General features: G+C 56.9%; 1 protein-coding gene across 4 annotated transcripts; it reads right to left on the bottom strand.

The window, feature by feature from the left end:
* Positions 1-3,578: 3,578 nt before the first annotated feature.
* PGF (placental growth factor) lies at positions 3,579-9,530 on the bottom strand. 4 transcript variants are annotated; one of them, XM_039705411.1, is made up of 7 exons: positions 9,386-9,530; positions 9,120-9,159; positions 8,283-8,479; positions 6,772-6,848; positions 5,067-5,096; positions 4,914-4,976; positions 3,579-4,203 (listed from the first exon to the last, which is right to left on the bottom strand). In XM_039705411.1, exons 1-7 carry the CDS (start codon positions 9,449-9,451, stop codon positions 4,182-4,184), a joined length of 495 nt encoding a protein of 164 aa, XP_039561345.1. In that variant the 5' UTR covers positions 9,452-9,530; the 3' UTR covers positions 3,579-4,181. The 4 variants fall into 4 exon arrangements, with proteins under 4 accessions (XP_039561345.1, XP_039561343.1, XP_039561346.1 ...); XM_039705409.1 differs by having other exon boundaries at positions 3,579-4,475; XM_039705412.1 differs by having other exon boundaries at positions 4,914-5,004.
* Between the last annotated feature and the right edge of the window lie 8,249 nt (positions 9,531-17,779).

The following is a 17,779-nucleotide window of genomic DNA, read 5'->3' on the forward strand; positions in this document are numbered from 1 at the left end:
GGTCAGTCACTGTGTCCAGCCCCTGCTGGACCTGGTACTTGCTGTGGGACTGGCAGAGGGGGCATCCATTTGTGGCTGACCTGTGGTTACTTCAACCCTGCACACCTTTGTAGGGAATCTCCCTGGGCTCAGGTGCACTGGGCAGCTCTTTTGCACAGCCCATCCTGTTAACAACAGAACAGGACAGTAAAACCTGTGCCCACAGCTCAGCATCCAGCAAACAAACACTTCTCTCTTAAAAACACCATTTCTTTGGGAGTATGCAAGTATTAACTATGCCTCAGAGGGCAAGTCTAGGAGGATGCAAAGCCATCTGCTTTGTAAGACATCTCACTGCCCAAACACAATCAGTGTGCTTGGTCCTTTGGTTTCTCCTCAAAACACTTCCAGGTTCCTTTTCCAACTTCTGCCTAACAGAGACCTACTTTTTCTGCCCAGCCTATTTACACCCCACACTCTTTGTCATCTTTTAACTCCCTCCAGAGACTGGAGGCTCCTCCTTGGAAGTGAAAAGTCTGAGCAGGCAAGAAGTGAAGGAGAGCCAGGGATGAGAGCAGGGGTGCTGCTGGGACAACTCACTTGCCAAATTATGCCAAATTGTGTGAGTGTGTGAAAGACTTGTAAATCACAATCAAGAAGTTAGGGCCTCAGTGTTTCTTTATTTGCATGGAGACACGTGGGAGACCTGCATGGCATGGCCTGGAGATGCTGCTGGGTGGCAGTGCTCTGATGGCAGCCTGTGCTCAGGGAGACCAGAGGTAACCAGTGAAGCTTTATCAGGGCTTCATCAGCTACAATGCTACATCTCTGGGCCAATCCCCACATCACCTTTACTGTTACTTCCCAAAAAATTGAAATTTTTTTTCCTGCTGCATAAGGCTGCTTTATGTTTTGTCTCTCTATAACTATCCTCCTAAACCCTCTTACTGCAGCTCTGGCTCCTAAAGCCTTATTAAACAAACCTTTGCCCTGTAAGGCTGGAAGACACAGTGAGCCCAGGGACACTGATAACCCAGTGATGTGTTGTTCCTGGGCTCTGTGGGACAGCTGCAAGGGGTACACAGGCAGGGAAAGGATGAGGGATTTGGGAGAGCTGGAACATGTTTTCTGCCTGTCCATGGTGGGTGCTGCTGGCTTTGGGGCTGGGGTATGTCAGGGTCCCTTCACAAGGGCACCAGTCTCCCCCTACAGCCCTGCACTGCAGTGCCTGGGGGACATGGGGTTCTGCAGATGTAGCTGGCCTTGTCAGAGTGCTCACACATCTGCTGTGGCCAAGGAGGGCTGCCAGGAGCTGCAGGTATAGAAAAGCTACAGCTGGGACCACACAGAGGAGGGACAGGCAGACAGTGGTTGGTCCCCTTGAGAGGAAACAGGCACTGGACACAAGCCCTGAAGCAGGAAACCCCTCTGCCCCTCAGACCAGCAATCCCCCACCCTGATCCTCATATTTCCATTGCATGTGTTGTCCTGGAAGTCCCTGCCCCCTGGGATGAATAGGGTCTTAGGACTGTCCCCTCTGGCAGGGATAAGGAAAGGAGCTAGCATTTCCCTGGGTGTGTGATGCCTGCAGCAATCACAGGAAGTTCATGAGCTGGGGCTCATTAGGTTCCTGTTACCTCCACAGAGCTGGAAGAAGTCCTGACAGCTGGAGATGCAGCTCCTAGACCTCTTGTGTAAGTAATCTTTTCCCCTGCTCCTGCTCTGCCCCAACTATTCTGCTCATGGCTGCACTGGGACAGCCACATCCCTCCCAGCACCCACATTTTTTTCTATCAAACACCCCATGGCATGGGAGGAGCAGGGGACAAGGCCACACACAGCACCCAGGCAGCTCAGGTGATGGAGGGAGAAGCAACACAGGGGTCTGTGCAAGGCAGGTGCTTGGTCCTGCCATGTCTGATGGGCAGAGCTGCCTGGAATATTTCAGTGCCAGGCAGTGGCCAAAGAGATGACACCAGACACCAGGAACTGTTTGGAAAAGCCACTGTGTGTTAGTGTGTTTGACTTTGTTTTAATCCTAATAATGAGTCTTGATAAACTTATTTTTATTAACATACTTGATTTAGGTAACTTCCTTTTTTAAATATGTAATACTACTGGGGTATTAAAGACAATACAGAAACCATCACATACATCCTCAAGTGCTGCACATGGTTCTCCTTGGCCTCAGAGCAAAACCAGCCAGGCAGAAATGACACAGAGTGATAGGGAAAGCCTGCGTGGACCAGGCCAGCACACAGCCCACACAGACTTTGAGTGATATGGGAAGGGGAGCAGTGAGTTCCCCTCATCTATGAGGTAGTGAAGGAGGAACTTCATGGGCTATTTTTGAGGCAAAACCCATGTAGGCTGTGCTCCAGGATACTATGGATGCCTGGAAATGGGATCCAAAAGGGATCCAGCAAGCTTCTGAACGATATGCCCAGCTGCACAGCTACAACTCACACAGTCCATGCCAGCTACATGGTGGCAGCATGCAGGTTCACATTACAACCTCCAGCTTTCCCTGACAGGGAAAAGGGATCTGCCCTGTCCCCACATCCTTGTGCCAGCCTCAGGCAACACCACCATTATGGCTTAGAGAGTCCTAATTAACCCCCATCACAGGCAGCCCTGTCAGATGTGGGAAGGAGCCACCTTGGACCCCACTTCTTGCTATGTTAGGCTCCACCCTTGTTCCTCAGAGCAGGATAAACCACAGGTTCCATCATTTAAGGGTAACCTTGAAACCTTTGCAGATCTTGCCCTCCAGTCTTTTGTTTGAAGCTTTCAAGAATAACCCTTGATTTTTTTTTTTTTAGCCCAGTGCCAGGAGTGCCCCACAAATATGCAAATGCCAACTCACCCCTAAGGTTTCCAGCCATATGCACTGCTGCAGGATATGGCTTGCACAGATCAGCATGGCATGCATTTGGCAGACAGCCCCAGACCCACTGCAGCAGGGGTGGAAATGGAGACAGGGAGAACTCAGGAGAACTGCTTAAAGCATGGAGAACCAGGGGCTGTGGCTTCCCCCTAGACCTGGGCAGAGAGCTGGCTGAGTGGGAAAAGCAGGAAACAGTAGTCCCCACAGCCACCTCGATGAGGACCACCAGCTCCTTATATCCTAAGGGTATTCCCAGTAAGGAAAGGAGGCCCCAGGCCAGTCTGTTCCCATGTCAGGTAAATGACCCTTAGTGGGGTATTTCCCAAGTGGGCAGCCTGCACTCCAGTGCCCTAAACTTTGCATCAGCCCTGCCAGGGAGGACAGGACACTGAGCCAGACATTTGGACTGGGGTGAGAACAGGATGGGCACAGTGAACACAGAGAGGTACCAGTCCCACACTGGTGTGGAGAGGAAGGGCAGCCCACCCAAGGGTCTCCCAGCAGCCAACTGAACTCCAGCACATGGATAGCCCCCAGCCCAGGGGGCAACCTGCTGGTTGCCCATCTCCAGCATCACACCAAGGGCAGTGCCTTGGTGCTGCAGGATAGGTGATGGGGACAAACCCTGGGTCACTGCCCCATTCCAGCCTGAGTGGGTGCCCTTGGGGAAGTTCCCTGTGCTTGTTGGAAAGCAGACAGGAGCTGCCAGCTCCCATGTCTGACCAGCTTTTATTGAGCAGGGCAAAGCTGAGATGTAGCTGTGAATACATGAGGAGCCCAGCTCCCTTCTGTTCCCAAGCAGAACAGCTTCCCAGGCAAGATCCCTGGCACCTGCCTGGGCTGCCCTGTGCCAAAATTGGGACGGATGCAGCCCTACAGCCTTGCCTGCCCCAGATTTCCTTCCTCCCCAGCTGCAGAGTGCTGGCAGGACAGAGAAGTTTTGCAGGTGCAGTCCTGTGAGCCATCTCCACATCATGCTGTCCTCCCCAGCCAGTTCCAGCAGCACATGGCTCCTCATTGCCCCTAGAATGTCCTCAAACACCAACAAACTGCTTGAGCTCCTCATCTTCAGCCCCAGGCTTGGTCACAAGTCCTTTTTTCTTGCTGCCAGTGGGGCAGATGGGGCAAGGGAGTCCTTGGTGCCAGGCCGTGTTCCCACCAGGGCCAAGCAAGAGTAACAGTCAGCTCTTCTGTGCTGGAGTCCTGCTCTCCGCTGCAGCTGGAGGGACATGACTCCACAAGTGTCCCATTCTGGGGACAAAGGCAGCTGGCTCCAACCCAGGTGGCAGGAGCGAGGCTGGGGGCAGGGCAGAGGCTACCTGCGCGGTGTGCCACATCTGCAAAGAGAGCATGGCACAGGGTGAGCACTGCCAGCACGGGAGGCTCACCTCTCTGCCCTGCATCCCCTTCTTTGTGCCTGGCCCCTGTGACACACAACTGCAGGGGTAGGGCCTGCAGGCAGCCTCTTCATGGGGAGGAGTGAGGGTGGTGGGGCTGGCACCGGCTGAGCCCCCAACAGCAGACTTCAGACAAAAGGGGAAAATGCTGGAGCAAACTGTTAGCCACAGGTGTCACACCTCAAAAGTGCCCACAATGAGTCCAGCCTGTGCTGTAACAGCAAGGAGTTTGAGAAAGTGAGATAAAGGACGGAAAGAGTAGAGTAACCCAAACAACAATCAGTCAAGGACAACAGTAAGGACACAACTGGCAGCAAGATGAGCTGAAACTGGAAATTCATGGATCCAGGAAACCCAGCATGGTCTGTGATGGCAATAGGGCTAAACACCGTCAAGTCACCCAGCCCATCCACCCCCATTGTGCCCAGGTCTGAGCTGCTGAGCCTGGAGACTACCAAGTACCTTCTGAGTCTTTGCTAGAAGGCCTGTTTCCCCTCAGCAACTGCCCCCTCCTGCTTACTTCTGTGTCTGCTCTGCACAAACCCTTCAGTGCTCACAGTGTCAGCAAAGATCTAAATGCTTAATGAAGACATTCATCCCAAGAAAATTAACCCAGAAGATGCCACCCATACCTGCCCCTGCTCACTTACAGTTCACAGTCTTTCCGTCCCTTCTTGTCTTGTCTTCTCTTACCTCGGCCCTTGGACCTCCTCCTTCAGAAGGAAAGTACCACAAGAAGGGCTGATGTGTGGGAGATGAGACCCACAGTCCCAGCCAGTAACAGTGCCCGTGGTGTCACTTACCTTCCCAGCCTCATCAGGTCCTGCCGGGGCCTGCAGAGTGGGAAAAATGACAGAGAGATGTGGTTATTGGTCAGTGCTGCAGGTTGAGCTGCAGGAGCTGCTCCTGTGACATGCTCCAGTGCACAGCACAATCTACCTGTTATCATTCATGTTTAAAACAGACACAACATCACTTCTCCTGAACTTATCAAGCCCTCAGTCAGGGCTGATTGCAGCAGGCAGAGAGAAGGCAGAGAGCAAAGGGGCTGGTCAGCTTTGTTGACTACCCTGGGAATGTGACATTTTGCCAGTGAGGCTGGGGAGAGCAAGTTCAGTCTTAGCTGCTCTTAGTGATGGCTTTCACATCTCATAGTGAAACAAGGTGCAGCATCCTGAGTAACAAACATGGGGGGATTTGCTGCAGAGTCTCAGTAGTAGGTTCTCAGCCATGACCTACCTCCCCCATGGGGGTCACAGCCAGGAGATCTGCCACACCTACACTAACTACAAAAGGGAGTGATGTACAGGTGTGGAAAGCAGATTAGGAAGAAGCCAAAAACTGCTGCAGAAGGCAGCCTGTACAAGTGCTCATAGGAGATCCCCTGGGAGATACCCTAGGCAGGAAAACCACAAAAAGCTTAGGAAATTCCCTGCATGGGAAATAGCTGGAAGCAGAGAAGGAGGCAAGTGACACATCTGCTTCTTCCCACTCTCCCTTCTGCATGTACTGACAGACATTCCAGACAGACACCGTGTGGAGCTGGGTCTGCTCTAGTACAGCTGCTCATAAAACTGCAGGGGAATACCAGTATGGGAATCCTCAGGATGTTCTTCCAGGCAAGGATCATGTCTAATGGCTGCCCAGCAGGACACACATTCCCCAGTTTTCACAACACTAAATCACCCTTGGATCATGATGAAGAGTGATTACCAGGACCCCCCATGCAGGCAGTGCTGGAGTCTCTATGGCAAGGACCAGCTGCAGGCAGCACCAGAGCTGCTCCCACAGCATTGCAGTCCTCAGGCAGAGGCCCCATCCTGCCCAGGCTTTCACCACTTTTGGGACACAGAGAGCACAGAGACACCCCAACCAAGGGGTTGACAAGGTGCCAGGAGTCTGTGGCAGGCAGGTGCTGCACATCCATTCCGGGCCAGCACTGCCTATCCAGGCCAGGCTGGCACTGCGTGTTTTAGGCTTTCATTTGTTGGCTTGGGTGTAAACCTCTGCCATACCCCCAGGTCTGTATGGGGCAGCCTCCCTCAAATGGTAGCCCAAGACTCAGCTGTTGAGCTTTCTCTGTGGGCACGGTCACATGCAGGTATGCCAACCTTGGAGCTCCCCGCTGAGCCACCACCTTGGACGTGCTGTCACACACCAAACACCTGCCACAGAGCCACCAGCCTCACTCCATTACCCACAGGCAGATCCCCTGGCTAAAGGAGCATACAGCAGGCATGCCAAGGCAGCTGCAGGGGTGGGGAGCACAGCCCTGCAGACAGTGCATGGTGCCTGACCAGTCTTCACAATGGCACGCACCCCGTCATCTGTGGGAGCAGGTGCAGAGATGTGCTGCAGCCTGCAGCTGGACAAGGGCCACATGCACTGGCAAACCCTAATGCAAAGACAGCAAGAAGGGTGCCAGCACAGCCAGGGTGCCCACAGGGCAGCCCTGCTCCACACACGGGGGGAGCTGGCAGGGTTGCTCTGGAACCCAGGAGTCCCCACCTGCACTCGCACCGCTTGTGCTCGGTGAACGCCATCTCCACATAGGGCGCCTCCCCATTTGGCTTTATCTTCAGGAGCTGAAAGAAGAGCAAAGGTTACTTCTCAGGTAGTGGCAGGAGGGGGCTGGAAAGACTCCTGAGCCACTGCCTTGCCACCCCAGGCTCTTGGGAAGATGCATGTCTAACCTGTTCCTCGGGACCTCCAACAGCAGAGTCCACCTCCACACGTAGGCAGCACTGGCCAGGCCCAGCTGCCCTGGCAGCTTGGGAGGCTCTGCTAGCGCCACCCCTTGTCTTCAGGGCTTTAAGTCCCATGGTCTTGGGATTTCCCAGCCTTAGAAAAGATTTTTCAGTCTCTGCCTTTCCAGAGAATTTTCACATATTTGACCCCTTTGCACACCTCCCTTCTCTGACAGAAATATCCCCCCAGTCATGTTTTTCAGGCCAATCCCATTGCTGCTGCCTCCTCCTGGACCCCTTTCCTACAGCACTGAATTGGAATTGACTGGAGTCAGTACCACAGAGTGTCTCCCCAGCCCAGGAGTACAGGATTCACCCTCTCACATGTCACAGCCCAGCCTGAAGTTCAGGTTGGACATCCAAGGGCCTTACAGGGCACGTTCATCATTGGTGTGATCCACACTAGCCCCTGCAGAAGTGTCTGGCATTTCCACTCTGTGCACAGCAGGAGGATCCCTCCCATAGAGGGAGACCTGTGCTTGGGGAGCTGCCTCCTGTTCACACCAGACTTTTGATCCACCTCACCCAAGAGCTTTTTGCCATCCTGCCTTCCAACACACTTGGAGAGAGACCAAAATCCTCACAGACCTCAGAGAGACTAAAATCACTGGTGATTTATTGCAGGCATTCCCTAGTCCATGATCCATGGCAAAGCAGAGCATTTGCCTGGTCCCTGCAGCATCAGCAGGTTGATCTCTGGCAGCTCAGTGCCAGGGCTGCAGTGTGAGGACAGCTGCTGCCTGGTACGTGGGGAAGAGTCGAACGGCCCAGGATCTCCCCCCCACATCTCACAGCTCACACAGTGGTGACTGAAAATGCAGTTGGCTCAGCCCTTCATGCTCACCATGCCCCAGGGCATTCATGTCAGCACTACCCCAAGCATTGCCTGGTAGAGGAGAGCCTCACTCCTCCCTTCGACCCAAGGGCAGTACCTGCTTTGTCCCAGCAGGCAGCCACTGCTAACTGGAACACCCCCAGCCCCACCACAGGACAGGAAAAGTCTGGAAAAATGACAGCAATAAGCAAGACAGACCACACAGAGAGAGGTCGGGGAAGGAGGGAGTGAGGCCAGTACCACCGGGGTGACACCTGACCTCAGGGGCAAGCTCAAAGAGCAGGCGGAGGGACCCTACTGGCTTGGCATGCATTTGAGCAGCGTAAGTCCGCTCGCTTGCTGGCCACACTGCTACAATGTCTAGAGGATGCAAAGCTGCTGGTTCACCTTGCCGGCGCTCGGTGAGCTCAGCCCGGCCCCGCAGCAGCAGCACGTACCTGCATGGTGACCGTGCTGGTCTCCACGGGGACGCAGCGGAGACCCTCGTCCCCGCAACAGCCTCCACAGCGCTGCAGGGAGACGCACGAGGGTCTGAAAATGTACTCCACCTCGTTGGGGAATTCGGTAATGACGTCCACCAGCTGCTCCAGAGGCCGGCAGAAACTACGATTCCAGATCTCCCGAAAGGTAAGGACTGCAAGAGACAGGGACAGGGACTATAAGGAGGCGCCCAGAGAGGCAGAGCCCAGCCGGGCCGCTGCGGGACAGGTGCAGCAGCCGCGGGGGGATCCTGCAGCCACCACGGAGCACAGGGGAGCAAAGCACCACTTTGTGCTCTCAAAGTCCGTCACCGTACTGTGCACATCACTGTGCGGGGGCTCACACAGCCGCCCCGACAGGCTCTTTCTCCCTCTATCCGCCAGCTCCGTCTCCTGCCCAGGCACTCTGCTCACCCCGAGCTCTGCCGCGAAGGGGCTCCCCCGCACCTCGCCCGGCCGGACAGCCGTGCCCTGGGACTTTCCAGCAGGGAGAGCTGAAGCGGAGCGCTCCCACCCGGGACCCCGCATGCCGGCACCGCAGGGGCGGCAGTCTAGGGACTGGGCTGCGTTCCGCTCCGGCCCGCGGCCGTGCCCGGAGCCCGAGGCGGGCTGGGGGCACCAGGTTGCTCCGAGCCTCGGCACAGCCCCCGGCTGCCTCCCCGGCTGTCACCACGGGACTCCAGAGGTAACACAGCCCCGGGTAGTACCCAACGCGCCCCGGCCCTGCGCGAAGCCTTCCCTGGGCTGCTGCCCCCTCCCAGCCGGGGCACCGGCGGCAGCCCACTGCCGACTCACCGGGAGACTCCGTGCTGGCGGTCCCCCGCTCCTCCGGGGCCTGCAGGGAGGGAAAGGCGAGCACTGGAGGGGCAGCACGGGGTGACCCGCTGCCGCCCCCCGCCCAGCGCCGGGAGCAGCTGTCCCGGCCTTCGCGGCCCCCCCGGGCAGCCGCATCCTGCTCCGACCCCCTCCCGCCCCTCGGCTCTGGAGCAGCTGTCCCGGCCTTCGGGGCCCCCCGGGCAGCCGCACCCTGCTCCGACCCCCTCCCGCCCCTCGGCTCTCACCGGGGCGGGCGGTGCCCCCAGCGTCCCGGCCACCAGCAGCCGCAGGAAGGCGCCGAGCAGCCGCATCGCCGCTCCCGCCGCCCCGGTACAGACTCGGCGCCGCCGCTACCGCCCCGCCGCCCCCGGCATGCCTCNNNCCCCGCCGCGGGGCGGGAGCAGGTGCCCGGCCCCGCGGGGACGGCCGGTGCTCCCGGACGCGGCGGAGCCCCCTCCTCCAGCGCCCCGCACCGCCTCCGGCCATTAGTCCTTGGGGCTGCCCCGGCGCTTCCATTCACCGTCCCGTGCCCGATGAATCCCCGGCCGGCAGGAGCCACCGGGGCTATGCTGGGCTTCTCGGCTTGCTGCTTTCAGTGCTCCGTGCCCATCCACCCGTTCTGTGCCCACCTGGCTCCTGCCTCCATACAACAGCCCCTTTCCCACCCATCCTCTTCATTCCTCTACTGACGTCCTGTTCCCACTCAGACTTCCAGTGACTGTCCACCCAGCCCCTTACCCCTCAAGCTGCCCCGTGCCTGTTCCATCAGCTCCTGCCCTTGGACCCCTGTCAAAGGATTTCCAGCTCCCCCTGCCCCAGGGACAGCATCCTGGTTCTGGTCTACAGCTTTGAAGGGAAGGGGGTACAGCAAGTCTCAGGTCGAGCCCTGCTGCCAACCCAAAGGAGCTCTGTTGGCCTTTTCTGTTCTATTTTTAAGCCCCAGAGGCCAGGGAAGCTGGAACTATGGGAGGTGTGATGAGATGCCAACAGGCAACACGATCCCCCGTGGGCTGCAGGTCCTAGGGAAATAACGAGCTCTGTGTCCGTGCCAGGATTCACGTTTCTGTCCTCCTGGGAGAGTGGGAAGGCTGCTTCAGGGCTTCCCTACCCAACACCATGTGAGGTCTGTCCCTGCAGCATGAGGATGCCTGTGATCTGCTCCCAGCCCTGTGGGATCTGTCCCCAGGGGATGCAGGACATGTCAGCTGCCTGTCCTCAGCCCTGTTGGGCCATGCAAGTGGAAGTGACTCAGGCTGGGCTCAGTCAGGATCTTCTAGGCATTGGTACCACTGAGTATGTGACAAAGCTGCTGGAGCAAGGCCTGGCAAATTAGCATGGAGATGCTGCAGAGATAAGCACACAGAAATCCCAGCCCCACCATGGGGAGGGTGTGCTGCAGTTCATCACTCAGCAGCACAACACCAACTCAGCAGCTGCCGGGGCTGCTGGGCAGCATTCAGTGCCTGTTCATACTCCTTCTCCTGGCCGGGCAGCAAAAAGCAGGTAACATCTTTCATGTGATGACTGGAGTATGCCTGTGCTCTCCCTCTGCCACCCTATGTACCCTCCTGGGCCAAGGGAACCCCTTCCCACTTGCCCAGGGATGGTTGTGAGATGGGGTGAAGAGAGCATTTCCTCCCACCCGAGAGCAGAGGCTGCCCTGAGCAGCAGCTGCTGCCAACTCACTGGACAGACAGAATCCTGTTATTGCAAAGACCGTGACCACATGGGGCCTCATGCCTGTCCTTGCAGGAAGGTCCCTTGGGGCCACCTCTCAGACACAAGGCCAGCCTCTGGCGCTGGAGCAAAGGGCTCTCCCCCAGGCGCTGTGTGGCTGGGGAGACCAACCCTTAATTGCTGAGTGCAGTCCTGTTCCTGGTCTGAAGCTATTTCCTCAGAGGCCTTGGGCAGAGTTTACATTCCTGGGATGAGCATCCACTTTCTAGGCAGTGTGGAGCAGAGACAGGAGAAGAGGAATAATATTTGGACACCGGTAACCTGTGATCAGCAACATCCTCCTGCATATGGGAGAAACATCAAGCTGGCTGGGGTCACAGCTGCTTGCTTCCCCCTCTGCCATGCTCCTCCCTGGGGGGCCAAATCTGCCCTTCCCCAGCTGCAGGATAGGGCTGGAGGTCGATGCTATAAATGCACCAGCATGTCCCTCGTGCCGCCTCCCACTCGGCTCTGGGGAGCAGAGTTACGCACTTTGGGAGCAAGGGACAGAGGAAGCTCAAGGAACCAGCCAGGCACGTAAGGAAAACAGAGACATTTCCTTAAAGAGCAAATGCCTCCCCTGCAGTGAGCCCCACACAGTGGGGCTGACTGAGAGCATCACCTCGGATATGCCACTGCCTGCCTGTGCCACCTCCCTGCCCTGCTCACAGAGCTGAGGAAGGAGGTCGGTGAGGAATGATGGTGTGTCCTTGCTGTGGGTGAGTTCTGGCTGTCAGGTGGGAAGGCCAGCTCTGGCACCCAGCTGCAAGCATGCCATGGCACAGCCCTGCCAGGGAACAGGGTCACCTCCATGCCTCCTACACCTTCAGGGTGAGGGGCAAGAGCAGGGGCCCTGACTGCCCATGAGCACTGAAGGAGCCCAGAGGAAGCAGCTGCTCTTCCCTGCAAAACCACACCCTGCCCATTGCAGGCAAGGTCCCTCTTAAGTAATCTTTTCCATAAAACAGCCCCATTTCAGCACCAGAGTTCTCTCACGGGCATCTTATACCCTGCCAAATCCCACCTTTGGTATCTCATATGGAAAGAACCCAACAAAAATTTGTCCCTGCATCATTCTTAAACTGACTGCAGCCAGGACCTCCTGTGTCACCCCTGAAGCCCTCGGAGAATGCCTCTGAATCCTCAGGGCATTATTTTTGTTCTACTGCTATTTAGGACACATAACTCAGTGTCATCAAAGCTATAGGCTTCTACCAAGGGAAGGGCCACGATCCAGTGCCCAGCACAGTCACTCTCTTGTGTTTGACCCCAGTAGGCAAGAACCCCACCAGCATCTCCCTATATCCTGCATTGTGACGGGACTGCTGAGGTCAAAGCAGCATGAGGATGTAGGGCATTGGGCCCCTCACACCTGCCCATCATCCCAGAGCCCCCAGGTCTCACCTTCACTGTTTTATTTGATTGCTTTAATTTGATTGCTTCTGGGATCTCTTCTTAGAGTCTCCTAAGCTCCACTACCAGAGAGCCAGTCCACAGCTGGGACTGAGATAAACCAGGTCAATCATCAGCAGTTTGTATCTCCACAGTGAGAATGAGGATGAGAATGGTCGGGCTGGGGCATCCCCAGCTCCAGCCTCTTGGCACAGGTGACCCAGGGCAGGCAGCCCATGGGTACAGGGAGCCCAGGCCTCTCTCTCAGGAGACTGTGCTGACTTCTGAGAAACGCAGGGATCTCCAGTGCCCTTGCAGGCAAGCAGAGCTGCACCAATGACCCCTGAACAGTCAGGGCTGTTCCTCAAGGAAACAGCTTGCAAACAACCTGCCTGGGCACCTGGGTCCTGAAGGACTCCTCAGAGCTGAGCTGCAGCAGCTCCAGCTCTGAGATGCCCTGGGCAGCACATCCCCTGTCCCTGGCGGCTGGCCGCGGTGGCGTCAGTGCCTCTCCCAGCCCAGGTGCGCAGGGGGATGTGTTTGCTGAGGGGCAGGCTGACAATAGAGGGAAATGGGCCGGGCTGTGCACCCCAATGGAGGTGGCTCACGGCCCCGGCCCCGCGGCCTGCGGCAGGCGGAAGCGTCCGGCCTTAGTCAGCCCCGGCCGCACGTGGCAGGAACTCTGCTGTTTGTTTTGGTTCCTGGGGAGGGGAGCTCAGCCTCCCTGGGGACCCACAGCCAAACCTGCAGGCACCTGACAGTCCAGCTCCATGCCTGGGGACATCAGGGGCTGGTCCCCACGGGTCACAGGCACTGCAGGCTGACCTAGGTCAGACATGAGTTTTGGAGGGGCATGGGATAAGCACCAGGACTGCCTGAGAGCACTCCAGGCAGAGAACCCAGGCAAGGGGAATCCTCGGCAAGCCTGGGTACTGCTTTCAGACACTAATCCCTCGTGGGGGCAGGGACGATGCTACCAAGAAAGATGTCCCTGAGACTGCCAGAGCCAAGCCCTGGGTCGGGTGTGTGCAGCCCTCATCCAGCCAGCATTCCAGGAACAGATCAAAGCTGGCAGACCCAGTGCCATTCACTTAGTGCCCCCATGCTGTGGGGACTGGCCAGGCCAGGGGTGTTTGCAGAAAAGCACAGCCCTGGAGCAGGGTGAGGCACTGGAGAGCCACACCACAGCCCCAAGCATACGTGGGCACCTACAGGTAAGCGTTCTGCCAACAGCCCCGAGAGCCAGCGCAGGTACCGTGCCAAAACAACAGCCCCATGCACACCAAGTGCCTGAGAGCAGAGCAGGAAGCAGAGACATAGTAACCACAGCACAGCTCACCCTGCTCTGCCCGCCTTCCTCTCCTGAAGCCCTGGGTGGGAGCTGCAGATTCAAGTCCCAGAAAGCCCGCAGGAATTTCTCTCCAGAAGCTGTAGAGTGCTGTGCTTGGGAAAAACAAGGCTGAGAGCAGGACGGACTGCTGCAGCAGTGTGCATGACCTTCTGCCACCGGCAGAGACAGAGCACCCTGGGCCTGCACCGGCTGGGACACAGGGAATGGCAACCATGGGAGGGGCGAGATTCTCCCAGCAGGAGCAGAGCAGCCCTCTCCTCAGGAAAGACAGAGGTTACTTTTCCACCAGAGAACCAGGCATATTCTGCTCATTTATCACGTTTCATCTACCCTGGGGAAAGGGCAGTGAGCCCTGAACAGCGAAGAGAGGTACACGGGCACAAACCGGCTGCTGCCCTGCTGCTGCTGCCCCTGCTCTCCAGCTTTCCCAGCCCAGCCGGTTGGTGGGCAGGGGCTGCCAGGCGCTTTTCTCCCCTGCCAAACTGGAACCCGATCCACGCCCAGCCCAGAGCTTCTGGCCGCTTATCATGTGGATGCAGTTCTCCTGCTTTTAGTTGTCAAAATATTGACACAAAGCAAAATAATAGTGATGGCGAGACTCTGCCTGGCTCTGGAAGGCAAACAGGCAAGGAGACGGGGAGTAGCAGACTCTGCTATTGTGTGGGACAGGGCAGGAGCCAGGGCTGCTTCCAAGCGCTGCTCCTCAGCATCACTCCCGCTGATAAGAGGGGGATGTGGGATGCGGGCGGAGGGCGAATATAAGCTCCACAGCACACCCTCCCTGCTGAGGAGAGTGAACGTGTGTATCGGCAGGGCTTCATCCCAGAGGCTTTCCTAGAATGTGGGTGGAGGAGTGGCTCATCTCTCCCTTTCCCCGAAACCTGGCAGCCGCTGAATAGCTGCCATCACCCGCAGCAGACAATGAGCACGGCGAGGCCGGGGCCAGCTGCAGCGCCGGGAGCGCGTGAGCAGAGGAACTGCGGGGAGCTGGCTGGTGACCAGGAAGCAGCCCAGACTGCTGGTGTCACGGACCCCTTGGTGACCACAAAGCGTCCGGGCTGCACTCTGTCTCACTCCAAGGGCCTGGCTTCCTGCAGCCACAGCAGGCTTGCTCTGGGGCTTCTCTGAAGCCAGCTGGAGGGATGAGCCCCAGCAGCACCTCCTCTGTGTTGCTGGCCCAGCCAGCGTGCCATGCACCCTCAAAGTGGTGGCAGGGCCACAGCCAACACCTGCATGGTGGCGCTGAGTTTTCTGAGCACTTGTACCTTTGGTGGCAGCAAAAAATGCCAATGCCTTTTCAGAGTATGAAAGTCCAGGACATAACAGCAATGCTGAGGACAACAGCTCCCACCCAGCTCTGTAGCACGCTCCCTCATCCCTTGCTAGAGCTTGTTTTCCTACATGACATGCAGTGACTTCCCACACTTCCCTCACCTCTTCCTGACCAGCCTGGCCTTTGAACCAGCTGCCTCCAGCTGCCTGTATCACGAGGGGAGACCTGGGCTACTGCCATAGATGAATGAGCCGACGAGTGAGGCTCCACATCCAGGGCAGGCATTTGGACGCCAGCTTCCCATGCCTCTCCCAGGGGCTGGGAAGAGCAAGAGGCAGCCCAGCTTCCACAACAAGCCCTAGAAAAACCTTCATGCTTCCCAGCCTTGGTCTCTATTTTTAAGGCTCCTAAAAGGAGGAGGGCACAAATTACAAACTTGCTGGCAGGAGAGACGGTCCCTGGGCCGGATTCAGAACCGCCTACTCATTTTCCATAGGGATTGTGGACTCCATTGGTACCACAGGGGTCTGGCTATGGGCTTGGCCTGCCTGTGTGTGCTGTGCTGACGTGAGGATGAGACAGCAGCCATTTTCCAGACAGAAACAAGCGCACGTACGCGCAGGTGGCCAAGCCAGGAGCTGCACCAAATCTTTGCTAACCTGGGGTACTGAATCGATCCTGTCATTCCCCTTAGCAACCCCTGCCTGCTTCCCCTTGGCCACCCAGGCAGTTATGGCAGCCAGGCTTTCCTGAGGATGAGCAGTTTTAGGAGACAGCTGCTACCAGAGTCATCAGGAGATCAGCAGAACACGTGCCCGGTACCTGCAGCGTCAGACGTGAATGTCAAGCATGCCAAAACTGCCGATGACTCAGACAACGCCTGAAAGCCACAGAGCTCGGCTTTCCAGCTATGCACGTACCTGCATTTGATCAGCAGCTGTTTGTTTGGGCTTTTTGTCTTCTTTCCTTGGAAGCTTGAATTCTAAACATGCATTCCACTCTCAGTTCAGCTCATCATTTCTATCCCCTTCACTTACTAAAGTGACCTACTTTCTCCACTGTAGCACACAGAAAACACTGGTTTGGGCTCCCTTCAGCAGATTCATTCCTGCCTCCGTGTCTATGGTCTTGTTTTTGTCTCAGACCTTTGAGCACAGGTTTTCTAAAGAGGAATCATGTCACACCAAAGATACCTTAGTGCATCCTTCCCCTCAGACTGTGCTTTGTGTTCTCCCCACACCCATGCACTGTGACCTCCTTAATTCAGTCACTTGTATTTGGGCTCCCTTCAGCAGATTCACTCCTGCCTCCGTGTCTCTGAGTGCAAAAGCTTTGGTCTTGTTTTTGTCTCAGGCCTTTGAGCACAGGTTTTCTAAAGAGGAGTCATGTCACACCAAAGATATCTTAGTGCATCCTTCCCCTCAGACTGTGCTTTGTGTTCTCCCCACACCCATGCACTGTGACCTCCTTAATTCAGTCACTTGTGCTCAGCAAGTGGCTTAGGCAGCCAGCAGTAATGCTGCTTCTGCCCATGTCACCCACCCAGCCTTCAGTCCATGCTGAGCTGACAGCCTGCCTGCTGCTCCTGCTGGGCCATGGCTCAGCTGGCTCTCCTCTGCTGGCTCCTTTTCTTTGCCTGTGCTGAGCGTGAGCAGCTCACTCTGCTTACCCAACTCTTGCAGATGAGTCCAATTACTAGAGTTCAGCAAACTGATTCCCCTCCCTGGCATTTTATCCAGCCCACTTATCCACTGAGAGTTTCTAATCCAAACAGCCTCCCAGCACACGATGTTCCAGTGCTCCCAGGCTCTACCCAGCCTCTGTCCTGCCTTGTCCTCCCTCACATGAGCACTCGGAGGATGACATTCAGCCCCCAGGGATGCAGAATTCCCTGGGCAGAGGGAAGCAGTGTCTCCAGCAGTTGGCCCTGATGGTAAAGAGCAGGATGCCATCCTGCCGAGCCTGGCAGCTCTCCAAGGAGGTGAGACAGTTTTCAGCTCCTCTGCAGGCCCATAAAACGTGCTGCCATGCTCGGCTGGCCAGCTCATTCCCTGCTTAGCTCTTTTGTGCACACAACCAGCACTGTGTGCAGCTGTGTCAGCCTCCTTGCTTGCTTGTTCACCAGCTGGGAAGCTGCAGCCACCAACTCTGCCCAGGGCACACCCGGGAAGGGAAGGAGGGTGGGCTGTGCAGGAGACAGTTCCCTGTGCCTGTGGCAACAGAGGGAGGTCCTGCTCCAGTACACCCAGCAGCTGTGGAGCAGCAGGTGAGACTCCTTCCAGCTGCACAGGGCTGCACCTCCCCACCCCCCGTCGCTTCTGCACAGTGCCACGGGCTGCAGGCAGTGGGATTTTAGCAGAGTACACCGGGCACCAACATGCATCTTTCCTTCCCTGCTTGCCCTGTGCTCCTGTGCTGCTTTGCTGCCCGTCCTCCTCCTCAACAGCTCCTCTGGAGTCCTGCTGGGCAGTCCTTGTCCAACTCACTGGGTCCTGACAGCAGCAGCTGGCTAGTGACAGTGAGATGTCCCGCAGCCATGGTCCCCGTGAGCAGCCTGGGGTTTGCCTCGCAGCTCTCCAGAGAGCCCCAGGCTTTGGCTCAGCTCAGCTGTGCAGAGCTAACGGCTCCTGAAATCCCCATTCAGAGGCTTTCATTCATGAAACACAGGGCAGCAGACCAAGCGCAGGACTCTGTCCCTCAAGGGACACCAGACTGCCAGCTGCCTAAACTGGCTGTGGCAGCAGTGCCCGCCAGAAAGTGCTACAGGGAAAAGAACAGAAACAGCACAAACGGGAAAAGCTCTGCAGCCTGGCAAAGCGCTGGGAAAAAACTGTCCTGGAATCGTTACTGGGACCGAAGCAGGGAATGTAAACAGCCCAGCATCCACAAGGAGGTCATAACCTCAGA

This window comes from Passer montanus, unplaced genomic scaffold, assembly GCF_014805655.1.
Source record: "Passer montanus isolate IOZ18808 unplaced genomic scaffold, ASM1480565v1 scaffold18, whole genome shotgun sequence".
Lineage (NCBI taxonomy): Eukaryota > Metazoa > Chordata > Aves > Passeriformes > Passeridae > Passer > Passer montanus.